The sequence below is a fragment of the Erithacus rubecula genome (assembly GCF_903797595.1).
Source record: "Erithacus rubecula genome assembly, chromosome: 14".
Lineage (NCBI taxonomy): Eukaryota > Metazoa > Chordata > Aves > Passeriformes > Muscicapidae > Erithacus > Erithacus rubecula.
The window spans coordinates 13,211,025-13,238,610 of NC_136666.1; the positions used below are offsets into that span (position 1 = coordinate 13,211,025).

Consider the following 27,586-nt stretch of genomic DNA (forward strand, 5'->3'; position numbering starts at 1 on the left):
CTTTTCTGGTCTCACTGCTTGACAGACACCTTCCTTTCAGCAAGATTAAAATCCTTTCACTGCTTTCGTATTGTTCAGTGCCTTTGACTGATTGAGAAATGTGTACAGCCTTAGCAATGTGTTGTGGGAAATGTTTGAGTGAGATGGAAGTAAATATCAGCAAGGGTACCAGAGAGAACACATTTTTGTTACATTGAGAACATTACACAGGCATTGAGCTGTTGAATTAATACCAGACCGGGGCAGAATATAAAGCCACGTTGAAGTAAGAATTAGTCTTTTAATTTTTCTTTTTCAGCACTGTTCTGTAGTTTTGAGGTTGCTGTTGCTGTACATACACATCTGCTGAAGATGGCAGAGGAGGAGGTTACTCTGTGCTTCCTTGTGGAAGCTGCTCGTCTTCTGTGGTTCTAAAATGAGGGAATGATCTGTGTATTATAATAGTTTTCCTTGTAAGTCACCAAGCAATGTGTAAATAAGGCTGTTTTCTTCTTATACACAACTATGTTTAGAAGATTTTTATCTGAAATATCCTGTAAATCCTGACTCTGGCTCAGCTCCAGGAATCACTAAGGCTGGTGATAAGTGAGGATTCTGAGGCTATCAGTACATTTCTGGAAGTTATTTTCATTGCTCTGGATGTGTAAGACTAATTTATAGAAGTTAATCTGATGTAAACTAGAGCATAATTTTATCTAAATTATTTGCAAAGGTTTGACTATGGTATACACTTTCTGCTGGGGGAAAGAATTGCCATTCTTTTTAGTGCTTGTGTTTCAATTAATTATAATTCTATTACTTTTTTGTGTGTTCTTCACAGTTTATGCTATAGTACTGTGGATATATTCGTTGATAAAGGAATGAACAGTTCGACTGTGTTCCTGCTTTTTCCTTGTGAAAGCCACTGGTCCCTTTCATCTCTTCAAATAAGAGTTTTTAGCTATTTTTTGCAGTCAGCAAGAACTGACATTTCTAATGTTTAAGTATTTTTGTCGGCTCCCTGAATGTATGCATTTGTGACTACAGAATAACGAGGTCTTTTTTGAAGAAAGAACACTGATTTATTTTGGAAGCAGCTTCTGTAGTTCTGAAAAGAGCTACCGCTGCAATCCTTTGTTCTGCCGCGAACTGGTGAAAATGTCTTCCTCCGACCCCTAGGGATTTGTTGATGTTCTGTGTCTGCAAGGGCTAAATTTTAATATTGAAAACGTTCAGAAATAGCTTACATGCTTATTGTCATTTGGGCTGCTTTTTTAAATCCGAGATTTTAAAGGGCGCTATAATTAAACTTTCCATATCCTCTGTCGTACAAAGAGTCACTGACGACTGTGGCTTTGCTGTGTAATTCAGCCCCGTGGAGGGGGTTTGAGTGGATGGCAGGGTGTGAATCACAGCGCCCGTGCGGGACCCACTTTCCCCGTGCACTCAGCCCGTGTGTGAGCGCAGCCCGGCCCGCTGGGTGCCGGTGGGTGCCGGTGGGTGCCGGTGGGTGCCGGTGGGTGCCGGTGGGTGCCAGAGGGTGCCGGTGAGTGCCGGTGGGTGCCGGTGGGTGCCGGTGGGTGCCGGTGAGTGCCGGTGGGTGCGGTGCCGGTGGGTGCGGTGGGTGCCGCAGGGCAGGCGGGCCCGATCCAGAGCCGCCCCCCGGCTCCGGCGCTGCCTCGGCCCCGCTGCCCGCGCCCCCCGCCGCCGAGCGAGGGGCCGCGCATGCTCCGGGCCCGGCCCGCCCCGGCTCCTCCCCGTGCCCGGGGCCGCCGCCGGGGCCGGGCTCGACCATTTCTGCGGGCGCGGGGACGAGGGGCCGAGCCCCGGGCAGCGGCAATCCGAGCTTCAGCACCGCGGGCCGGACAGCGCCCGCCGGGCCGGGCGGTTCTGCGGGCGGCGGGCCCGGCGCGGGGCTGCGCGGCCGCACCATGTTCCTCGGGCTGGCGGTCGCGCTGCAGGTGCTGGCGCTGCTGGCCGGCCGGGGGCACGGCTTCCCCAAACCCGCGGGCACAGGTAAGCGCCCGCCCCCAGCCTCTCGCCCTTTGCTGCGGGAGGGGAAAGTTCTGCGGGGTAGGGATAGAGGATGGCAAAAACTTTCCTTCCACTTGGCTAAAAGCAATGAGATCCTAAAGCAACGATATTGCTGCTGCAAGACACCGATCACTGAAGCTGCAATCTAATATTAAAGTGAAGGGATAGGTGCTGGTAGAGGGGAAAGCTCTGAATTGTTTCAATCTTTTCCAAGCAATGTTTTCATCCATTCTGCAGTAGTGTCTGCACGAGTCTTTGCTTGCTCCCTGTCTCCCACGATATTCTAGATGGAAGAAATTTTTAATCTCTTGGTTGTGCCAATCCGATTATTGCTATTTTAGTCAATCTCTTCCAGCACTTTTTTTTCCCAGTTTGTGAGTTTTTCTGATCAGAAAGAAGTTGCTGATTCTATATCTGTGTTCTATATTGTCTTCTGCAGAACCTCTCCCTCTACCCTAATCATGCTTTGTTTAAAGGTTTGATTTTTTTTTTTTTTTTATTATGTTCTCATTCTTCTAGGAACACTGAATTTTTTTTTTTGCAAGAACTAGCAGTTGGCATGTTGTTTAAGATACCATGTTTTATGGGGACAAAACAATAAATTAAGAAAAATTGTGCTGTCTCTTTGTGGTTGCATTTATCTTATAACTGAGTATATATGTGTGCGTGTGTTTATTCTAGATAAAGCTATACACAACAGACAATTAAGTGTAGAAAGACCTTTGGAGGAACAGGTGAGTAAAATAAAAAATATTTACAATTTTTTTTTTTTTTAAGGAATTCCTGTAAATATTTTTAGCCTTTCAGGTACTGGAATATCATGAATGGCTAATGAGTGGGTAAAATATAGATTTTTAGTAAAGTGATTATTGATGGGTTAGATACAAAATAGAGTTTCCATAATTTTTAAGAACTGGCATATAGAGTTTCACTGTCCAACATTCTAAAAGCAGGTTGTTAGCTCCAACAGCTCACAGATATGCCACCCCTTTCTACTGACATCCTATGGAAATATAGCATAAGCTTGGAATGAAGGAAAATGCAACTAGCATTTATCTTTAAATGGAAAGTGTATTGCAGCTTCTCTTAATGCCTGGTTCTGTTCAGAGGATGAGTGTTGCTGACAAAAGCGTCCAGTGCCTATTCCTGTTCTACCTATTCAGGCAAACTTCTTACTAAAAGTGAAAATCAGGCATTAAACCCTCTGCTGATACTGATAAATTAAGAGATAACACATTTTATTTCTTCTACCTGTTTGCTGTTTTGTTTGCTTTATTTTTGTATAATAGATTGCTGAAGCTGAGGCAGACAAGAATAGGAAAATAGCTCCCACAGGTAAAATATCTTTCCTGCTTTTATAGCAATATTCATAATGGTATTCAAAGAGGTATAAAATATTATGTTATATTGATATTGGTATGAATATATTTTTCAGAAAATAAGCCAGAGTTCAGGAATTATTCCTTTGTTGATGACCTGAACCTGCTGAAATCAGTAGCAGAAAGAGAAAGGAATGAGAAGGAGAGGGAGTCAATCAGAAGCTCTTTGTATGAACAGCAACTGGCCATTGATGATGCAGACTCCACCAAGAACCGCAGGCTTGTGGATGACTATGACTCCACTAAAAGCGGGCTGGATTATAAATTCCAAGGTATTCCATAATCACCTTTAAGAGACTTCTAGGTTAGATTTCTCTTGCAAACTGATTGCCTTCATAAATGTTGTATTCACCATTAAACATGAGCTCTATTTGTTATTCCCAGTTGGAAGCTTGTTGTATTACAGTTAGATTTTTTGAAACATAGTGCAAAAGAATTGCCCTCGATTTTAACAGACTTTCATGGAGGAAAGTCCAATTGCCTAATTTGTAGTGTTTAGCAATTTAAATTTGATGGAAGGAAAATGGAACGTATTTTTGAATGAAATTATATTTATTCTGGTTTGTGAGGAAGAAGCACTTCTATATGCAGCTAAATCACATATATTTATTCCAAATATTATGTGCAGTTTTAGATAAGTCTCATAATCACAAACCTAGAAGAAATTACCAAAGGCCAAAGGATACTTGCCTTTGTTACGGGAGTAGTTAATTGTCTTGTAGTTTAAGTGAGTCCTCTGAGAATTGTAAGCAGCATTTAGCTCAGGATATTTTTAATTATATCAAAGTGTGCTGATCACAGACCAAAGCTCACTCATTGTATTCCCTTTCCCATTGTCATGATGATATTATTTGCCATAGGTAACAATTACGTAATTAAAAGTTAATTTGCTTAAATTCAAACAAGATTGTGTACCATTTGTCACGAACTGTTTTGATCTAAGTGGCCATACAATTAAAATAAACACCAGAAATAAGTGAATGTGGAAATTCTACCAATAATTTCTATAAATAGGAGAGTAAGCTCCTAAAGTTCATCTCTGCTTTTCTGAAGACAAAAAGACATTTTTCAAATGTGGAAAAGGGACACAAGGAACTTTTCTCTGTGACCAATTTAATGACTTGCAAAGTGTGTATCAAAGTATATTCCTAATGTGTCTAAAAATGCAGTTTTGTTCTGAATAGAAAAAGATGTGGTCAGATATTTTTTATGAGGTGTTTAATCTAAATGAGTTAGGATGGTCAGCACAGAGTAAGACTGTAATCCTTTCAGACGATCCAGATGGCCTCCATCAATTAGATGGCACTCCCTTGACTGCTGAAGACATTGTTCAAAAAATTGCTGCAAGAATTTATGAGGAAAATGACAGAGGAGTGTTTGACAAGATTGTATCAAAACTTCTAAATCTGGGGCTAGTAAGTATCTTGGTAATTGTCATTTAACTGGTTCTTGGATTGGATTAATGTTCTTTCAGAAAACAATTCAGATGCACACATTTTGTGAAGCAAGTGGGACTCAGAGTCTAAGCAAATTTCTGGAGCTATTTGGGCTTGATGGTTAAGCTCTGCAAAATAACACTGTTGTTCCTGTGATGTCTTTGCAACAAAATAGGCCAAACTGCAGAATGTTTCTGATGTTGAAAAAACGTTCACTTAATGTACTCCTCCCATGTCTGCCCTCATTTTTCCTTTAATTTGTATTCTGTTTTTCACTGAGTGCTTTTCTAATATTAATTTCTTTTCTATACTTAAGGGGGAAAGGTCTGAGTTCATTCCTGTCCACCTAATGCTAATTAGTGTCATCAGCAAACACATACTGGTTAATTGAGGATATATTACATTACTGATTTTTAGCAAGACTGGATTTGTCTCTGACCTCTGGATGTCTCAATGGCTTTAGCCATTGTCATTTGGGATCCTTTAATTCTAAAATACCTTATCTTTTGAGCACTAGATTTTGCAGTTGGGTATTGCACCCCACTGATTACAGAGGGAGCTGTGGGACAGCTGCATGGAAGAGTTCTTGTTCAAGTGACAGCTGTTATGAAGCAAAGAGAAAACATTTAATGATATCATAGAAAGCTATTTACTCTTTTCCCATTCTATATTACTGTATTGTGTTGTAATTATTCAGCTGTGCATAGATGTCTTGCAGATCATATGCATTTCTACATAAATGCACATGGACACACGTATAGGAAGGTGCCACACTTGCAGCTTCATCTTTCAAGCTGCAATCCTCTGTGTTAAGTCCTAGACAGATTTGGTTTGAAGTTTGTATGTGTGAGTGGGTGTATATACACACATTTTTGATGTGCATTTCTATGTATATATGTGTATGAGTGTTATAAATGTAGACATGTTTACATGTTGTATGTATGCACACACACAGGTATTACACCTAATTTGTCTGTGCTCAGCTTTGAAGCAAACATATTTACAGCAACCTATTTTCATATTAATATCAGGTTTAGTATTGATGTTTGAGCTAGAAAAAGCACAATATCTTATAAGTACTCTGCACAAATATTTTAACAGATCACAGAGAGTCAGGCCTATACCCTGGAAGATGAGGTGGCAGAGGTTTTACAGCAGCTAATTGCAAATGAAGCAAAGAATCGTGAGAAGGAATCTGAGGATTTTGATTACCCTGGAAGCAGAGCTGAGAGTGATACAAAAGAAAAGCAACAGGAAAGAGTGGTAATTTCTAAGCTAATAATTTGATCTTACTTGCCAAATGGTGCCAGTATTGTCTTCTTTAGGGAATAGTTATCTCAATCTGGAAACAAGAGGTGTTCCTCAAAAAACTCTGTCTGACAAAAAAAATAATCACGAGTTACTTTAAAATTTAAGCCAGATGTCAATTGAAATATCTTTGAGAAAATAGTATAGTCTTCACCTTGCAATTAGGACAATGTTGGCATGAGGTTGTGATATAAACTCTTCCTCTATTAACTCACCAAAAGCAATCTGCTTATAGATTCTGTCTTTTTTTATTATGTCTTATGTGTAGACACCAAGCAAATCTGATCAGGATAGTTTCATTAATGGAGAAGTTGATGATACACTGGATAACACGTGGTCATCATCTAATGTGTTGGAAAGAAGAAATGAGCTGCCTTCTGAAGATAATTTTGAAGACCTACAATATTTTCCAAATTTTTATGCATTATTAAAAAGTCTTAACTCAGGTGAGCTTGTTGTGTGGTTACAGAAATATTTAGGAAAAACTTCTAAAATTGAGATTCTTTGTTTTCTCCTGCTCTTTTTTTCTTCTCCACAACTTCCCTAGCTGCGAGAGACCATGTGCTTTGAAAATGTTCTGTAAGATATATAGCAGAAACTATTTTGCTTAGTGATTTTGATGGCAAAACACTGACAGGAACAGCACTCAGAACTGCAAAGAGTGTGACCTAGACAGCCCTTCCCATCTTGTGCTGTGTGATTCAGGAGTCCTGAATTCTTTTCATTCCCGTAAGGACAGGATGAAAAACTGGCAAATGGTTTTCCCCAGAGATCTTTCCAGTAACATCCATGTCTTCTAAGCCAACAGAGATAGGAGTAAGCCACAGTAGAATCCTCACAGTGATGGTACCAGTAAATGAGTCTGAGCCTCCCAGCCTTTCCACAAACCACAGGTTTGCTGTTTATTGCAGTGAAAGCCCTGCATGTCTCTTACTATTCCGGTGCTGGACATCAGTGCCTTCCAGTTATTGCAGGCAAGATTGTGGCTCCTTGCCACAGCCCTGTGTTAGCATCCTCTACACACACCCACCCTGCAGCCACACACACTCTCTGACTTCTGGAGGGGTGGGAGGAAGAGTGATATTTTTTAGATCCCTTGTCCTGCAGGAGCATTAATATTGTTTCAAATTGTCCCCATATGCACCTGAGTGGAGAGCTAAAATGAAAAACCTGAGGGCATATTTTGCTTCTTCCTGTTCTTTTTAATTTTCTCATGGCAATTCTGCATGCTAGTTCTTCTTTTTTCTAGTCACAATGCAGGCAGGCATGTTGGCTTTAACAGGTTATCAAGTAAACAGAACCAGGTCCACTGGCTGCACATCTCCTGCTTTATGTGTTCACCTGTCAGGTTGTATCGAGCTGGAGGAGAGGCTCCTACAGCTGTGTGCTAAATTGCAGGCTGCAGTAAAAAGCCTGTTCAGCAGCTCTCCAGAATGGCTGGCCCTCTGCCAAGGTTGGGAATATGTTTCTGACTGTCCCTGACTGACAGTGCCCCTGGCTCTCTTGGGTCCCTCAGTGACAGCCTGGGCAGTGGGGAGAGCTTGTGTGACTGTGATGGGGGAGTTTCACACTGCTAATGCAGGAATAGCAGTAGTACTGTTCAGCACATAAACACAGTGGGAAAAGAAAAGCTAAGAAGCAGGTAAGTGTGGGCAAAAACTGATTGTTCCAGTATACAAGTCATGGACTTGTTGCACAGTAACAATCTCATTTGGGACACTTTATATTTTTGTCATTGAACTCATGGATCTTGTAGGAGAAAGGCTCTTTCATGCAGAGCCAGACTGATCTACTAAATAGTTCACAAACAAATAAAAGAAAAATTGCAGACTGTAGAAAACTCTACTTTTATCTGTCCTCTGACCATCAAGTTAAACTGTCAGATCACTCCATCTTTGTGTGCTTATTGTTCTTAGCTGTAAAATTGAATTAATACCATTGGCCTTCCATGACATAGCCCCTGAAAACAAAAAGCTATAAAGAAGAACCAGCCCCTGATTATATTCAGTGGTACTTTGCAGAAACAGTTTCAAAAGAAACATATATGAAAGTTCTCATTGCTAATCCAACACAACATTTTTCTCTTTTAATGCATAGGTCATTCTTTATGCATGAAGTTTGCACGGTTTGCAGAACAGTTTTTCCAAGTTGCCTGAAGTCTGACTAGTTTTGCTTAATCCCCTCATACAGAGACAGAGACAAAAGAGAAAGAGACCTTGATAACTATCATGAAAACCCTGATTGATTTTGTGAAGATGATGGTTAAATATGGAACAATCACACCAGAAGAAGGAGTTTCCTATCTTGGTGAGATTACATCCTTTATACAACTGTTATTAATGGTGTGGTTTTCCTCTACCAACAGTGATAATTACCTTCTCATCTTCCTTGCTCTTATGAAACCTGTTTCAGATTTGTTAATTGAAAATGCTAAAGCTACACTTCCAAATGATTGATCATTCCCTACAGCAATGTTGAATTCCATACTGCTTTAATATTTCCATCTAATGAAGGAAAGGTGATTCATCAGATATGCATTTAGAGTATTATTGCACTTCCACATCTGTGAAGCACAATTTATTTAAATGACTTTATGTCAGGGAATATTAAGACTTTCACTGCTCTTTTAAAGTGGATTAGGTACCTGCATTTCCCAAAAATAATCCAGCACTTCAGCTTCTTTAATCTGTCACCATAGGTAGCTGGACTAGATGGGACCTAATGCTAAGGTTGTCTGCCAAGTAAAACTTCTTCCACCTATGAAGAGTGTCAAATTTTGGCACAGTAGACTCTGAAGCACTCTTTCCTGGATCCATTTAAGAGTTTGTGGCTATGTAGGTTTTGTAAAATCATTATCATTTCCTGAAGAGGAAATTTGGGATGGCCTGGCTTGTGTGTCACACACCTTTCCTAGCTTTGACAAACTCTCTGCCATTCACTGTAGGCAGCCTGTCTAGTTAAACAAACTGACCTGCAGAAGAAAAGCTCATCTGTGCAAACTCTACACAATCCTTTCATTTTTCTGAAGTTTTTCTGGGCTGGATTAGCCTGAAAAGTTTTTGTTTGCATCAGGGCAATTTCTCAGCTTCATAAATCAACCTGTCATAGAGAGAGAACTGGCAATGGTCTTTCTACATTGCAGATACTTGATTGATGCAATTATAGTTGTATGGGTTGATTATTAATTACTTGCCTACAAAAGATCCAGTGAATCGTGCTCACGTTCAGTGCACGATTGCAGCTCCTCTCTAAAGAATTCATGTATCTGACCAAGGCTATCCCTTTATTTGCTGTAAGAAATCTCCCTGAATTTTGGAATTTTTGAACAACTTATGCCCCAGTCAAGCTGTGTATTTCTCTGTCTGCCAGTACATTTAAAGAAAGATGCACATAAAGAAATGGTTGATTTTAAGCATTGTGGTTTCAGTGTCATTCTAGATACTGAGATAGATGTGTGTCTAGATACTATGACTTGAGCAGATATTGCCAAAACTTAATAGGCTAAAATAATCCCTGATGCAAGACCATGTAGATAATGGAATTACACTAGGAATGTATTTTTCCTCCTAAAATTCAGGGCAGTTGTTGACTTTCATTTGAGCAAATAGATACTGTAACCCTGGAAACAAATTGCCATGATGACACAGTACAGAAGGCAAGGATTAGGTTAAGAGTTTGAGAGGTCTGATTTAGTCTGGATTTAAAGTAAGACTATCAACTGATGTATCCAGACTCTGCCTTGCAAATGAGTGATTTATGCAGAGATGGATTCTGTGCTCCATCAAAGCAACTTACTGCAGTGGAAGAAGCTTTCTCATAGATTCTCAGGTTGCTTCTGTGGTATTCTTTTTTTAGACTTGCTGTTGAGAAATTGCTTTAAAGCTGACCTTCATCTATTGGGCTAATACTCTCAAATACTGAGAAAGAGCATTCACAGGAGCATGTTAGCTTCTTGCACTATCCTTAAACATGGCAGCAGTTTTATTGCCACTCTCACTCAACTGAAAGTTCTATAGAGTGTAATAGCTGGATAGGTACTGTGCATCTTGATGCAGTTTGGATTAGGGAATTGATGCACAGCTGTGCTTATTTATAGCAGATAAAGGAATTGGTATGAATATCTGTCAGAGAGAAGAATCAGTGTATAAAATAGGCAGCTTCTTGTTGTTTCCTCAGTCTATAATCAGTGAGCAGATTCTGTGCTACGTGGTGGAAAACACCTATTGGGTCTGTGCAGGTGGATTACATCCTCTCTCCATTTTATTACAGTAGGAAACTCTCTAAATTAATTTTCCCCACTCTGTGACTGAAGCCATGCGTAAACTATGCTCTGAATTATACATTCAAAATAATAAATCATTTACTGAATCAAGTCACAAGGTGTAGCTTTTTTTGCCTGTCACAGGGGTGCAGAGACAGTGAATTTGAATGCATATACCAGTAACAGCTGGTTTGGGATTTGGAAACCACAGCATTATGTCATCATCATTGTATCTTACTCTAGGGGAAAGTATTTTGCTGCAGCAGTGACTGATGTTACTAGGTTTAGCTTTAAGTTACAAAGAGTCTAGCTGCAGTGTGGTGCAAGAAAAGCACAAATGCACATACATGGAAGCACAAGAAATAAGTTTGTTTTTTAATACATGTATTCAATAATATATAATACATATTTAAAGCTTTCCATATGCTAAATGCAATTTGTAACAGAATACAGAAAACCCAAACCAGAATGTGCAGATATACGAATGAGGAGAAAAAGTAATGCCTACCTGGAAGCATTAAAGAGAACCCATAACAAACTGATAGAAAATGTGTGTTCAGCTGAGTGCACCTTATTTAGTAATTATCCTGCTGTGGCAAAATGCCACAATTTTCTATCACTCTTTATTTTCTTAGCTATGAATGCTGTTACAGGGCTCAAATTTTTCTGTGGAGTGAAAGCCTCATTATATGTTTCTAGCCTGTTCAAAGGCTTTCAGAAATCTTTCTAGAAAGACCATCTGCCCTCTGAAGATTGAAAGCTGCTTTACAGTGATTTTTGCCATTAAAAGAAGGGACAAATATTGTTTGGTACAGAAAGCATGAAGTAGTCAATTATGACACAGGATTTCAGGAGCACAGGTGGCTTGTGATTTAGATCCAACTGTGGTATTAACTTACCACCTTAGGGTTTGTTGGCAGCATCCAGCAAATGCTGCCCAAACAGCTGAACTCTTCTTGCTTGCCCCAGCCTGCCAGAGGCACAGGCTGCTCTCCCTGAACAGGCTGAGTTTTGGGAAGGGCTTGGGACAGTTACTGAAATGATGCTGCTGTTGGCAAGGGTGCAGTGACAGAGGGGAATGGAAGTGTTGGAACACTTCCAAATAGTGACCAGTGGAAAGCAGCAAGAGGCTTTCAGATAACTTATGACTGATTCAGCAAAAAATATTTCATTATTCATGGCATTCATAACATTTGTATTGCATAAGTAGCTGATACTGATGCATAAATACCTGATTCTCCATGCACAACTGAAAGGACAATATCCTTCACAGTGCTGAGTGTTTCAAGAGAAAAAGAGCTGTTTGAGGCAATAGCAAAACTCACTTTGATTTCAGCAGAGCACAAAGCATACATTGCACAGATACTTGTACTGTGTAAATATTATGTGAGTAATATCACACTTCTCTTCATTTTCCTTCTGCCTGTTGAGTAATATGATGGTGGAGATTCACTCTGATAGTCTTTCCACCAAAGGCTATCTATCACAGACAGCATAAATATTAAGGAAAAGCTTTATCTACATCACACAAAGAATTTTTTGTATGACAAGTGACTTTCTCTGCATATGACAGGCTATCTAGCTAGTTTTAAAATGAAAGCATATCAGTCCACTACCATCTTGATAAAAGCTCTATTCATAGTAATTATGTAAAGCAAACTATAGTTTTGTAATAGATTTATTTTAATAATATTGTTGCCAGCTTAGAAACAGGAACAAATGGTTCTGCCAGTTTGTTCAGGTACGGGTGTAAATCATCTCCCACTAATAAGACCAAAATAATGAGTGATTTTTAGAATCCTTCTAGGAAATATTTGCAATTAGAGGCTTGCACATGTAGCACAAACTTTTGCCATCAGTATTTCTCTAGCTCACAGGTATGGCTGTGAGATAGAGAAGTACTGTATCTCCCACAACTGGAGAAAATAAAGGGCCAAAGGACTGGGAAGAAAATTAAGAGCTCTGTAGCTTTGCTCTCTCTGAATGGGATCCTACTTTTTACCTCCTTGTGGTAAAACATTTAGACTACTGGAGCCACAGTGTAGAGCACACAGCCCACAGCAGACTGGTTGAGGAGCAAACCCCCCTTTATTTAGGAGGGAAATAGAGAAATCATTCCAGCTGATCAGTGTGCAATGTTTGAGTCACAGCTGCCTTCTTCCACAGACCAAACCAAGGCCACTGCTCACACCTTCTCCCTGTGGCTCTGACTCACTGTCAGGATCCACACTGTCCCCCGTGACTGAGTAGGAGACTGTGTTAGTTAGAAATGGGCATGAACAGATGTCTCTGTTTACTTTTCCACCCTCATATCACTTGTTCTTCATGGACAACAGGGAAGAGGACCAAGCTGCAGGGCACACAAGCAAGGGGAGATGGATTGTTCGTAGGGAGCTATTGCTGAGGAATACAAACACGAGTTTGCTCCTTTCCTAAGGAACAGCTGGGATATTGTTCTACTATAATACTGTCTTTTAGGCAAACTGAGGCTATGTGAAAGGGGAAGGAGAAGAGACAGAAAGTCTCTTTTGACATGTTCCTGTATCTCCATGCTAAAGAATATGAAATAGCTGTTGTGCCTCTCATATTCATTCTTGGAACCTCCACAGCTCCACTTCTGATGAAGCCAAAGCTCTGTGATTTCCCCATTGTAGGCCAGTGCACAGCAGATGCAATCTGGCCTTTTCTTGGGAGAGGAGAACTTGTTTGAATAATGTATCTAAGGCCTGAAGTTCTTATCAGCACAGATGCTGCAGGCCAAAAATCTGATCCTGATATTCGTTTAATTAGCCAAGAACAGGCAGAGAGCCAAGAGTGTGAGGCAAAGTGCAGATCACAGCCCACACTGGCATCATCTTTCCTCTCCTTGCTGTGACCATAAGCTGATGCTCCCTGATGCAGACTGTGATTTCAGAGGGTGAGGGAAGGTGAGGCTAAAGTAAAGCCAAAGGGTACTCTGGAATATGGACAGTGTCTTGTGGACCTTTTGTTCATTTTGATCTGGGCCATGAAGGCCACTGACAGTATTTCATACAGGGAACCATTCATGCATAATACCATCTTTTTCTTTTTAAAAATCCTTTATTCCAAAGGTGTATTTGTTGCTATTATAGATTGTCTTCATAAACATTACAGTATTTAACAATTTTTCCCTATATTAATTTTCCTTTTTGGTGATTTTCCTTACCCAGTATTTATCATGTGAATGATGCATACAGCTGCCAGTGGGAGTTATTTAATTTCAGGCAGCTCTTTTCTCTGCTATTTATTTTTTATCTGATGAACTAAGGTCACAGAGATGCCAGTATACTGTATTATATCTGAAAAGTAGAAATCAGAGACACCTCAGGTAGAGAGAGTAGGGTGAATGCTGAGGAGCAGCAGTGATTATGTAAAGTATATGCAAATAGTTAAACTCGAGATGAATTTGCATGGAGATAAACTGATGTGGGGACAGGGAGTGTGCAAAGATCTTGGGCAAGACTGGAATCTAGGAAGTGTATTGATTGCAGATCTCATTGCACCTTTACAGCTGTTTTCTGTAACCTCCTTCATGTCTGTCCCCTGCTACTTCTGCATTTAAACAAGCACATGAATGTGGGTTTTCCCCCATTACTTAGATCTCATCTCCTATCTTGCCCCATTCAGACTCTCACTGCATAATAGAACAAATGGGTGGCTATGGTGTGAAAAGTCTGTGACTTCACAGTTCTCAAGAACCAGGACCACTTCACACTACAGGAAACTGAGCATCACCTGAGGGAGACATTGTGTGTGAGAGCATAGTATTTGCAATATCCATAGGTTCTAAATCTTCTCAGATATGTTTTGGGAGAGATCCAGATATGTTTTGGGAGAGATCCAGGAGTTTTAGTATCACTAATTGCTTTTCCCACTATATTACATGACTATCAAATCATGTGTTCAAAAATCCAAACAAATGCTTTACAGTTAATTCCTTTGCTTATCACTATCTACCATTTAAATGTGCAGTTATTTCTTACAAAATATTGTCTCTATTTCTATTTCCCTTCACTGCCTCTTCTATGCCTTCCCAACTGGATGGAAATATCCATCTTCTCATAATATCTTATTTGACAAATATATTGCTTGGTTCCTGGAGATCTAGGTTTTGCATCCTCCCAAGTGGTTTGTGTTCATAAAGGAGGGCAATGCTTTTATTTTTTCTCACTGTATTTAATAGCTCCATAAGCCCCCCCTTCTTTCTGAATTCAGTGCCTCTCTGTTGACAGTTGAGCACTGAGACTTGTGATTTGAGATGATTATGTGGGTGTGGGGTAAAGAAGGTGTCACTCACTGTACGTTTAAAACTCCATCCCACTCCTGCAGGAGAGGCAGCTCTGTGCTGCTTCAGTCCCAAACCTTCATCCTTGTAAAGGGCATGCTGTGAAAACACATAAAATGTGTGCACAGTTCATGGAGCAGCTCCAAGATGGAAAAGGGTTAGCAAAGGACTGCACTACTCAGCTCTAAGAGACCTGCAGTAATGCAAAAGAAATGCCTGTAGAATATTAAAGGGATAAATCTGAGAAATAGCCTGTGAGGTAGGGAACTTAATAAGGGTGATAAAGAAGACTTGCTCAGAGCTATGTTTACCTCAAAGCACATCTATTTAATTGTGTTTTACTTTTGGAGTTGCTTTTAACCTGATTGCCAAGTGATACTGTTGCTGTCCTAATTTCAAATCACTCTGACCATCTCACCTGTAATCCCTTTACAAGTGATGCCATGACCTGGGATTTGTCACCTGACACAGCACTCCTCATGGCAGCATTGGGCTTCAGACACTCCATCACAACAAATCAGTCCAACAAGAAGATTCAGAAGAAAATTCCCTATCTTGACATGCAGGGCAGGGAGCTGGAGAGCAGCAGGAGGTTTGCAAGGCTGAGACCAATCTGTAATTCCACAATGAAGGGATTTCTCTTGTTCATCAGTTTTAGTAGTTTATGTGACATCTGTTTGATACAGCTATAGCTGACCAAAGGTCAAACTCTGCTTTTGGCTACTCTGGGGAAAATCCAATGGATATTGACAGTTTTTGGACAAGCATTTGTCCAAAGAATTAATCAGATATGCTCTTCCCATAGAATAGTCCCAAGCAAATGCTGAGATGTCCAGAGATTTTTCACAGATGGAAGAAGGCCTTACAAAGTCTTAAGGATCATCTAGTGCAAGGGACAGAAAAGCTCTAGGAGAACCATGGTTTTTTAATACCTGAAATATGTGCATCTCATACAAGCAGTCATCAGAAGAACAAAGCTTTCCAGCTGGAGCAGTTGGAGTGTATGAACTCATTAAGTAAACTAATTTTTTAGCTAGCATTAGAAGTGATCTCAGGTACCTTGATGATCCCTTTTCTCCTTTAATAAACACAGTCTTTTTAAGCTGTATGAAAACAGAACAGCAATCAGATCTTTCTCTGGAAATTTAATGACATAGAATCTCAGCTTCAGTCAATTTGATGAGGATAGAATGTGAAACTGCCTCCCAGGTACAGGGCAATTACACAGAGGAAAAAATCCTTTAAAGGAAAATTTGCAAGTGTCTGGAAACACTTTGAATCTATCTATTGAGAAAGGTCCATGTCAGTCTTCCATTGCCAATTCCATTAAATATTCAGATGGCTACATTAGTTTCTGCCTCTCTAGTAAGAACATAGCAATTTAATTTGTGATAATTATCCATGTAGTATCTTTTTCTATGGGTTTAGAGGGTGTTAATCACAGTACATTCTCCCAGAGTAAATATAAAACATTCTGGTTTTATGCAGTGCAGATTTTTGGATGCCCGGCTTGAACGACTTGAGAGTTTCAAAAGTGCTGGGAATTTGCATTTTCAGGTGGAATTAAGGGCATCTATCAGTGTGTAGGAACTGGGCCTAGGATGTCTCAGAAAGCCTACTCAAAACAGAAGCCCTGCTGCTGCACGAATGCTTCAGTGAGTCATCCCAGATCAAAGAGCAAGTTAGAAAGTGAGGCAAGGCAGGAGCCAGATCCTGTGACTAGGTGTCTGCCTGGATGATGAGATTAACCTGCTCCACACAAAGCTGCCGCCAGGGCACTGACCTATTTACCAGCGTGGGTCACTTCCATTAGCTCAGTAGTTATTGTCCTGTTGTTTTAATTAGTGCCATTTCAAATAAGTGGCCAGCTCTGTGGAAAGGTCAGTACCTTTCTAAGCTCTTCCTCTGTGCAAATTATGTTGCTAAGGAAACGACACCGGAAAAGTAATCAATCCTTGTTATTCCTGTGCAAGGACATGGTTGCTATGCTGCTGGCCAGGCACAGCTCATCCAGATGATGATTCACTCCATCAGTGGAACCCAGAGCAAACACTGCTCAGCCCTAGCCTAGCCACACTGGGCAAGTGCAAACATGTTTTGAAACAATACCAGCTGTTAAAGCATTAATTTTGAAGTGGAACAAGGACAAGAAATCCTGTTCAGGAAGAATTGGGATTATCTCGCAATAATCTCTCTAGGGTACACATGTAGGCAGGTCAGACAACCCCCTCAAACTTGGACTTTATCACTCAGGAAATACAATTGTAACTATTCAGATCCATGTTGATGTGCTGTCCAGCTGGCAAGGTAGCTTCACTTCCCCTGTGAAATGTAGTGCCTGATAAAAGGCCTGTATGGTAAATTTGTCTGCAATGGGTTAACTGCACCACCTAATTAGGGGCATTTCTTTGTTTTCTTCTGCCTTCACTCAGAGTCAGGATTAAAACACGAAGGAGATGAATTTCCCATTTGGACTGACTTGTTTATTAAATCTTATCTTAAAGTACAGGGAGTTCTGCAACACTTCAAGCTACCAGCTAAAAGTGAGCAAAATGGGGGTGGATCCAGCTAGTTACAAGGTCTTTTAAAGCTAAACAGTCCAATAGCTAACAGCTGTATTATTTATACTTTTGACCCAATAACCAAACATCTGTGACCCACAGTGCAGCACTAACTATCCAACCAGAAACTACTACCTGAAAGTATGAAGAAGAAAGAAGACAGAAAGAGACGATGCCCAAGAACATTCATCTTGTCCCATACCTATTACTATATTCTAAAAAACCCAAATTCAAAACTCTTCACCATGTGAAATTAAACACTTCTATTTAACTAGACACATGTGATTCCAACTCCATCACTCGAATTTGGAAACCTTCTCCAAGGCCTCAAGTCAGAAGCAGTGTTCTCCTGGGGGTCAGTGTCAGAAAGCACAGAAAGTTCAAAACTCCAGGCATCTGGGTTCCAACATTTGTGCACATCCCTACTGACAAAACAAAGCTTTGAAAATGGAACACAGTGGATATTACATTCAATCTGGCTTTAGTGGCAAAGCTCAGGTCATTAGTAGCCAGCATTGCCTTGTTACACTATGGGGCTGGAAAGCAGTTCTGTACAAAGGAGTGATGGTGAACTCACATTAAATTGTTACCCAAATCAAAGGACTCAGAGAAACCGTCCAATTCCTGGTGCTGTTTCCAGAAGTGAATAAATAATTGAGGAGTATAAATCCCATTGCCTGCAGTAGCACGTGCTGTATGTGGATATGTGTACAACTTTTAAACACTACAGCCTATTGACAGAGCAAAGACTTTTGGAAATATCAGTGTCAGATATTCAGATCTAAAGATGTCTTGGCAGGTTATAAATCTGTCTCGTGGTGGAGTCTTTTTGTTTCCTGCTAATAGAAACTTACTGCCTAAATGCAGATACTTTTAAGGAAGAACATGAAAGGCACTTATGAATCAATGCATTTGCATATGTGTAATATTTTGAATCTTTAAATACTTCTATTTTTTAAAATATCATATTTAGATTTAAAATTAAGCCTATTTTAATAGAATATGCTGAATTAAACTCCAAAATCAGTGACATTTTTGCATTTGCATGAATTGGTGGAGAATAATCTATTCACTTGAGTTTACAAAGCTCTTAACTGAGTAATCTTATCCTGAAAACTCTGTTTCAACAGAGAAATCCTTATATTCCTGTTGAAATGCTAGTATGGTACTGATTCAGGATGAAAAATAGAATCTTAAGATGAACTGAAAGGGATGTTTACAGTCCTTTCAATAAGCTTTGGATCAAGTGATTAGTGAGGCATCAATACCACCACTATAATTCTAGCTTGTTTTTTGTTTCACCAGGATGTCTGATCCAGCTTGTAACACAGCCCAGACCTGTTTTGTTTAGGGCATATGGGACAAGGTCAGAAATCACATTAAAGGGATATGTACCAAATGAAAATATTCACAAAAAGGACATGATGTGATGTAGAATTGAGAGGGTGCAATCAGGCAGAGTGCCAACAAATACTGCTTTTAATTTTATGTAAATGTGAAATATAGAGGATGCAGGCAGACAGGATTATGTGATTTCTCATCAGATGGGAGGCACAATTGCTTATGGTGATCTGCCACAAAGAGAAAAATGCTTGCTGAAAAATTACTCCTTGGGTTTCAGTGCTGATTATCTTTCTAATGGAAAAAAAATGCTCCCAGCAGTTGGATAAAATACTGGCCTTATACAGAAAATATGATTTTAAATATTATTAATGTTATTATATCTATTCTGCTACAGTTCCCACATTGCACACTGAATATTTCAGCTTTTTATATAAAAGGAACTTTGACAAATTTCAAAACTAAGTCTCTCAAAAATACCTACCAACAAGATAGTATGTATGAAATTTTGAATCCATGTTTAACTGAACCTTTAAAAAGCTGATAAAAGGAAGGAAAAATTTATATCATGTCCATAATATGACTGAGGAAACATGGCAAGTTGTATGGTGATCTGAATTTTGAATATCTACCAAATGTGGTATCAAAAGGACTTCTTTCCCACATAAGCATACAATATTTATATGTGAAACATCCATCTTTATGAAGAGGTGCTTTTACTTTCAAATTAGGTTAATTCAGCCCTGAAATTTGCATAGAAATACATTTTCTAGTCTTCTAGAGCTGTATACCTGGTCACAGCTGTCTAGTTGGTTTTCAGGCAAATGCTTGACTTCAGCAACTTTAGAAAGTATTTGTTTTAATCTCTTCAATTTACATGTTTATTTCATCTACATATAATTTAAAACCTTTTACTAGACTTTTTTCTAATGAAACCGTATAAAATCGAGACACATAGGCAGTTTGGGGTAGTGTTTTCCCACCAGGATGAAACACACATTTCATAGTCTTGTATTTTTTGTGAAGATAATTAAAGCCTTTCATTGCTTTCATCAGAATAAATTGCTACAGATAGTCGTCTGTATTTAGTGACTTACATGACTGAAGTATGGAATATTGTGCACACTTTTACTGCCTTCATGCATGTTAGCAGTATTTGATACTCTTACTATCATGATTGAGTTGTTAATTTTTTAAATAAGATTGATCAATATTCCATATAGCTATTTGTTTGTTCTTTTAGCATTGGCTCTGCATTAATTGTTCAGAGGCAAGGATGAAGGCTGTTCTTTTAGATTTCTCCTTACCATTCAGACTGGTGTTGGGGAGACTATAGTATAGATTCTGCATCTTATCCATTGAAGAATAACTTGGGTTTGGTTTTGCTTTGCCTTGATTTCTAGAAAACTTGGATACAATGATAGCTGAGCAGACAAAGAAGAAGCTTGAGAACCCTTCCACTAAAACCAGGACAAAACTAACAGCAGGTACTTGCTCTACCATTTTCTTTCCTGGATTAACACTTTTTTTCAACCTATTCAGTTAAAATTATGCTAATTGCTTTAGCAGCCAGGCTGCTTGTTAAAGCCACAGTCTCTCAAGGACCTGTACCAAGCCATAGCTTGTTTGTCCAAGCATACAACAAGAGAGAAATTTTCACTTAATTGTTCAGTCTTTGAAAAGTATATTCACTCTCTTTTTCTTCACTGGAGTCCAGACATACACATATACAAAAGCAAGCTGTATCAGTGCTTGTTAATATTAAAATAATGAAAAAGCATTATTTGTCAACTTTGAATGTAGCAAATGCAAATTTCATAGAATTTTTCTCTGCACAAAGAAATGTGCCTTTGCATTGCAGTCACCTGTATTGAGCTATTGTTTGTGAGAGCAGAAACAGGCATTCCTCTTTCCAGAGGTCTGGAGCTGAGATGACCTTTAGAAACCACTTTGAGACAGACTCCAATGAGGCTCTTCCTCAACCAGCAGTCAAAATGCTTTACTTGCCAAGATTGTATTGATGTGATTGAGAAATGCTCCTGGTACATTTGATACAAAATTGTTTGCTCTTTCTTTAGACAAGAGTAGTGAAGAAGCAGACAGTACAAAGGAAGAAGCAGCTAAAATGGAAAAGGAATATGAAGTTTCAAAGGATTCTACAAAAAATGAAGGACAAAATGCAGCAGGAAATAGTGAAGAATCTGGAGGTACAGAATATTGCTTTTCCTACTATGTGTGCTCCAAGTGATTGGAGTCTTTTCCTCTCTTTGGAATTGATTTTCCATGGTGTTAGCATAAATGTCTTCAGTCTGTAGTCACTGGGAGCCAGCACACAGCAGCTTGATTTGGAAGTGTACTTATCTGCCAAGTTTTAAACATATGATACTACATCTCTTGCTGAGCAGACATTCACAGAATTCATAGACCCTTTTAGAACAATATGAAATGCAGTTTGAGGCAGCAGTGCAGAGAGATTTTGCTTCTTTGCATCTGTGGCTTTTCAGTGAAATCGGATGGCCAGAATGTTCAGTATCTGAGCAGGCCCATTGATTTCTATAGTTTGTGTTAGAACAAGCTGGTACTGAAAAGCAGTGAAGGGTTCTGCAGTGACACAATTTACATTTCCCACTGCCAGAGGTTGAAGGTTATCAGTAATTAACCTGTTTTACATAACTTTGGAAACATTACAGTAAGTTAGTGTCTCCCAAAGCAAATGTAGCACAGTAGTACAGTTATTTCTGTCATGCCTCAGCATGACAAATAATGCCATGTGCTAAATTACACTGTGCTGGCTGGAGTCACCTGGATGCAAATCAGCTACTCTATCTGAAAACAAATCTGCAGGAGACATCATGCTTCCTTTATTGTACTGAACTCTGGAAGGAGAATGTTTGTTGGTGCAGAAACCTTTCAGTGAGTTCTTATTGCAAAGGGTCCAGGATAAGTATCTATGTTTTGAAATCAGTTTGTTAAACAAAATTGCTTCTTTTGCACCAGTGGTGTCTGATGCTCATATTTTTTGGAATGCAGTGTTTTCACTCAGGCTGGTCAGTAATGAATTTGAAGAAATCAGGACTGCAGTAGACTGTAGTCCATCGGTCAGCTGGTTCAGCTCTGTGGGCAGTGCAGCCATTCACAGAGGGAAGGTGGCATTTTTTCCAGCAGCTTATTTATTTCAACATGGAAGAGGGAAATAGCTCAAGATGCCTGTCTGATTTCAGAGTAAAGTTTTCTCAGTACCCATGGGAAGTGATAAATAACACGTTTTGCTCATCTCTTGAAGGTTTGTCTTTTCAGTTTGGTTCAGATTATTTTCCTTTATCTTCAGCCCTTTAGCTTTTTAGTAATTTTAATTGGATCAGTATTTAGTTCTTTGTCTTATCATGCAATGCCCTTGCTCTTTCACAGAGTAATTACTGTAAAGTTACTTCATTCCAAGCTCAAAAATGAGGGTGTATCTAATGTATCCACTTACTAACAGGAGCAGACATGCATAGCTGACAGTAGTAACTTTCTACACACTAATCACACTAGGTTTTTATTCCTGACAAATGTAAGAACATTACATCAATAAAGCTTCAGCCAAGTTAAGAATTCAAAATCCATTAGCTGGAATTTTTCCTTAGGGGTCTTATTAGGTAATCCTTGTACTAATTCTATTCTGTGTGCTTTCTGGTCCAAAAATAGCTATCACTTTAAATTTCAGCTGTAACAAGGAGTTATCATGGTAATTTTATTACATCCTTCTTCTCATTATATATAGTAACTATATTTCAAGTAGTCTTTCCAAAAATCACAATTTTAGGTTTGCTGTGTGCTGCTAGTAGTACTACATGGAGGAGTTTTGATACTGAAAGCTCTCAGACCTAATTAAGTCACTCCTTGCTATCTCAATAGCTTATTCTTTGCTGAACAATTATGATGATCAAAAAGCTCCAGGCTGTTTTTAATCCACATATGCAGTTTCTGTGGATGCCACCAAAAGTTACGTATAAAGATCAAAAAAGCCATGATCCTAAATTTGTGTATGACTAATCTTGCACAGGCAGCACCTGCTAACCATCTGTGGGAATTTTGCCTGACTGAGTTTGACAGGACTCAGGTTTTAAAGAGAAACTAAGAATAGTTTTAATCTGCCTTGGCTGTGACCAACTTCACCCAGTTAAGCAAGCTGCATCAATCATTGATGTAAGTGCCTGATTTCTCTCTCATCCTTTCCTCCAGGGAAATCTGAGGCATATTTGGAAGCAATCAGGAAGAACATAGAATGGCTGAAAAAACACAATAAACAAGGTAACAAAGAAGGTATGAAGTGAAAGGCCTTGCCATTGGGGTGGGCACCATATGCATTAAAAAGCAAGTAATTTATATTGTGTTGTGGAACTTAACATTGTGTTATACCTTAAATAATAGTAATGTGAAACTGTGCTTGTCTAGATTATAGTGATCATTAGTGGTGTTAGAGTTAAATAGTACAGGTCATGTAAAAGTTAAGCCAATGAACATAAATAGTGAACTAAGGTAGATTAATGTAAACTGGGCTGAATGGCCACTGGCCACAAAACCCACAGAGGCTGACCAGCAGAGAGTCAGTCATGCTGCCCACACTGCCACGGTGGTCTGCCTGTCACCTGCTAGCTGTGTCAGCTTTGTTAGTGCTTCATTTCTTAGCTCATCATATTGTTTGATTATGACTTTGTGGGTGAGCTAGATGCATTTGAAATGTCTGGACATGTATGAAGAAGCTCAGTGCATCTGGCTAGCATGCCTGCCCCAAAATCAATATGTCTTGTTCCAAACCAGGAACAGTTGAGATACAAACTTATGTCAGTAGCACTGTAATACCTTGGATTACAGCCCAAATCAACTTGAATGACTTGTAGCTCTCACATGCAAAGCTGTGTAGAGGGGAGCAGTGACTGAAGCAGCTGCACAGGGTTTGTTCACCAGCTGTCCTACCATTTGCCTCTTCCTCAGAGGCAGGGCTGTGTGAGAGCTGCTGGCAGGGACAGAACAGTAGCAGGATTTCTCCTTTATTTTTCACAGATCTTTATTTATCTATACATCTTTTCCCTCAAGTTCTTACATAAAACCAGCCTCCTACCCCTATTCTCTGCATGGCTGTGTGTTTTGCAATTGTCTGCTCTGGAAGTGAAGGTTCCTAGCCAGGGGTTCCATCCCTGGGCTATGACTGGCGCCTGGCGAGAAGGATCCTTCTTGCACCAGCCAAGCAGAGGGTGATGTGAGATAAGATTAGCCCTGGGTAACCTATCCATCCTCTCTGTGACCTGAAGTGTGTGTAAATTCCATTTCAGAGATGACTGCATGCCTACAGCCCAACACATTCATTTTTCTGTACAGTAACAGTAATAGGAAAGACTATTAAAAAAATAAAAATATCCATCTCTCAAATAATTTCCTCACAATGGTAGCCATGGCAGTTAGCAGCAAGCCTACATATTTGCTCGAGAGTTTTTCTGCCAATTTTAATTAATGGTTCTGTTTAGCAATGTACTCATTGATGTAATTAGATCTCCATCATGTGTGATTATATCTCTGTATCACACATACTGCCTGAGCAGCCCCTTGCTCCTCTTCGTAGTAGTTTTTTTTCTGCACTGCTGCAGTCTGAAAATGGCTGTGACTGCAGATCAATAGCATTTTATCTGCCTCTGAATGCATTAAGATATATATATATCTGTGTAGATGGAGTTTCATTTGCACTAAAATATCTTTATTGTCCTCTGGCAATGGAAATAGGCCTTAAAGTGAGTGCAAGTTATGACAAAATTAGAATAGCATTCTTACTCTTCTGATACATCATCTTTATTGTATCTTTCCATACTCTTTATTTCTGTAAAATGCTAATTCAGTTCCCCTGGGATGATGTTAAAAGAAGTACAGTCAGGGTAGGCTTATCTAACCATGAATGCATTGCAGTGTTTCTTCAGTGCAAGATGAGGTGGTGCTGTGCTCATCAATCATTTCTCCACTTCCAGCTGGCACCTGGGGGCTGGCAGAAAAGTGATTCCCAAAGTAATTCATGTATTAAAATGGCCAGACTTTGCCAGCCCTGCTCATGAATTGAATAGGGTTTACTCACCGAATATCCTTGAAGAGGTTTAGGTTTTCTTCAGGCAAATGTTTGTGGGTCCTTCATTTTGTATGAATTTCAGTAGATATTATTCATTCAATGACTAATAATCCTGGAAATGTTAATTTGCATTTCTGCAGTTTGGAATTATCAGTTGCCTATCCAGGAGGCTGGTAAGCTTGTGTGGCTGGGATAATTTAAAGATAAACATGCCAAAATCCTGGATTTTGGGTTCATTGCCTTTTGTGTCCAAAGTTTGTTTTGTCTGTTTACAACCCACAGGCTCCAGACCTGGGTTGAGGCTGGAAACCATTGCAGAACTGAGCATTTAACCCATATATGCAAAGAGCATGTGTGGATTGTTCAACAAATACTTAGGTAGTTCAGAGTTTCATAACACTAACAGCAGCCATTTAGAAATGAAAGTAAATCCTATTATTAATTTCAATGGCAAATAGCTTGATCTGAATATGCAAATAAGAGCTCACTCCATTTACTGGAGCTGTTTCACAGCTCCATGTAATGCTGCAGCTTTTGCAGTGAATCAGCACCCAAAGCTGATTTTTTCTAATTACAATAGATTCTAAATAAGAATCAGAAATTGGCAGTTATCAATTTCTAGGAAAAAAACTCCAATTTAAATTGTTGTGAGATATACAAATTAGCCTGAATTGGATATTATCATAATGGTTGCAATCTCACACAGGATGTTTAGTAATGGAACCTTCACATCTCCACACAATAATCTTAGAGTTAGAAACAGTATTCTAGAAGTAAAATAAGCACAGAGATTTTAATATGAAAAATGTGGATATTAAATTCATTTAGTATTTGTTCTTCATTCCTTGGTAGCTCACTGGAGACCCTCATTCTGTTAACATGAATGAAATCTCTCATCCCAATTATGAAATTGCTCAGTACTATTTGTCCCTATTACTCACACAGGATGGAGACACAAGCAGATTGCATTCTCTTAAGTAATGACAGTAACAGACCAGACACAATCCTTGCCTCAGTACAGCAAGTGGCAAAATTCCTGCTACCTCAGATATGGAGAGGACACCTCTTCAGGAGTGGGGAGTGTTGGATATCAATTTTCTGTATTACTCAGTTGAAATTGCCTTATGCTGTTATAAAAATGATGGCAAGCATCAGTTTGCTTCTTAATATCTTATATCGCATTTTGGTCAATTTTTGAAACCTAAAAAACCACAAATTCATTATTGTCTATTTTGTTAAGAGTGCACAGTTTGAAAGAAGGATCTTCCACATATTGCTGTGTGATGTTATACATTGGACATTGCAAAATTAGTTTTAATGTATTCTGAAGGTTCCATCTGTGGAATAAGTAATTTATATTGAAAAATTTGGAATGTATTCGTTCTTGTGAAAAATGCTAATTCATTCAACTTAGTATGAACCCTTAAAACATTGATGTTCTTCTTCTGATTCTAACAAATTAAGCATTATATTTATGCAGCTAATTATGTAACAAATTTTATTGTGTTTGTATGTGAGTATACTGAATCTGCTTCAGGAGTCACGACTACACAATAGGTTACCTTTCAATGTTATTTGAAAAATTGCTTTGCAGTAGCATTCTTTTCATGGAAAATAGTGATGTTTTCCACCATAGGAAAGGTCTGTTTGATGCATATAATGTGAATCAGGCTGCATAAGGGCACTCATCTATTGGAAAAGGAGGGAGGATCTTTCAGCACTCTGTTGCAGATTGACAGTGGAAGATTGTCAAAATCTGACAGTAACACTGTCACAAAGGCTGCTCCACTGCACTAGTTTTCAAACCAGAATATTGTGTTCTGTATCAAGGTAAATAATTGTATTAATTTGGATCTATTCTCAGGGAGTTCTTTCATGACTTTCCACTGGTAATAACTGCCAATTTTACTGTGATTTCAATTTTATTGGAAATAGTCCATTTAATACTTTCTTTTGATTCCATGACTGTTATGAAAATTATAGGGCACAACAGCTTTTGCTGTGCAGGCTAAAACATCAAATCCCTGGACCAGAAAATATTCTTGCTTTAGCAGTTGACAGCAATCAATCAAGAGCAAGAGATGATTATTCCTCTTGGATAATAAAAGCACCATGGTGTGTAAGACTTTGTGCAGCTGATTTGGGTTGTTTAATGTTTTCACAAGTTGCACTTGGAGAGAATTCTCATCAGGTTTGATAAAGTGCATTGGTTGGATAAACTTTACAGTGACTTTGTTTCTTAGGTGAAGCAGTATAATGGCAATGACTCATTGTGCAAATGAATTCTTGTTTTTCAGATTATGATCTTTCAAAGCTGAGAGATTTCATTGATCAGCAAGCTGATGCTTATGTGGACAAGGGCATCCTGGACAAGGAAGAGGCTGATGTAATTAAGCGCATCTATGGCAGCCTGTAAAAAGTTAGTGACTGCCAAACCTGTAGAAGTCTAGTCTAGTTTCCCCCACTCCTGGCTCAATGACTTATGGTCTGTTAATTTGAGGATGTCATTAGAAATGCTCTGTTTACATTGTACTGACAACTCTAGACAGAAATTAAGAGCTGTATTGCTCCATTCACTTTCTGCATACTGTATTTTCCTATATTCACAAATCAACCCTAAACACCAAATTCTGACACTCAATTTCTATTTGATAAGGTAACTATTTCTGTAATGTTTTCTTTGACTTATTGTTTGTGTTTGGTTTGCTTTTGTAGCTAAACCAATCATTTCTGATGGAAATTTCTTTTTATGCTACTTTTTTTGCTTTCACTAAACAAGCTTTCTATAGATGAAACTATGTAAAGGGCATTATTAGAAAATAGTTCATAGTTCTCTAAATAAAATATTTGAAAATCATTTATCTATTAAAGTTTTCATTAATCTTAA

The 27,586-nt window shown here is 39.0% G+C and overlaps 1 protein-coding gene across 2 annotated transcripts; it reads left to right on the forward strand.

Moving 5' to 3' along the window:
• The first annotated feature begins 1,762 nt into the window (after positions 1-1,762).
• SCG3 (secretogranin III) lies at positions 1,763-27,586 on the forward strand. 2 transcript variants are annotated; one of them, XM_079317994.1, is made up of 12 exons: positions 1,763-1,995; positions 2,695-2,747; positions 3,303-3,348; positions 3,449-3,664; positions 4,665-4,807; positions 5,930-6,091; positions 6,405-6,582; positions 8,327-8,443; positions 20,009-20,092; positions 20,684-20,812; positions 22,830-22,898; positions 26,997-27,586. In XM_079317994.1, the coding sequence occupies exons 1-12, from the start codon at positions 1,911-1,913 to the stop codon at positions 27,113-27,115; spliced, it is 1,401 nt and encodes a 466-aa protein (XP_079174120.1). In that variant the 5' UTR covers positions 1,763-1,910; the 3' UTR covers positions 27,116-27,586. The 2 variants fall into 2 exon arrangements, with proteins under 2 accessions (XP_079174120.1, XP_079174119.1); XM_079317993.1 differs by having other exon boundaries at positions 1,770-1,995; positions 22,830-22,910.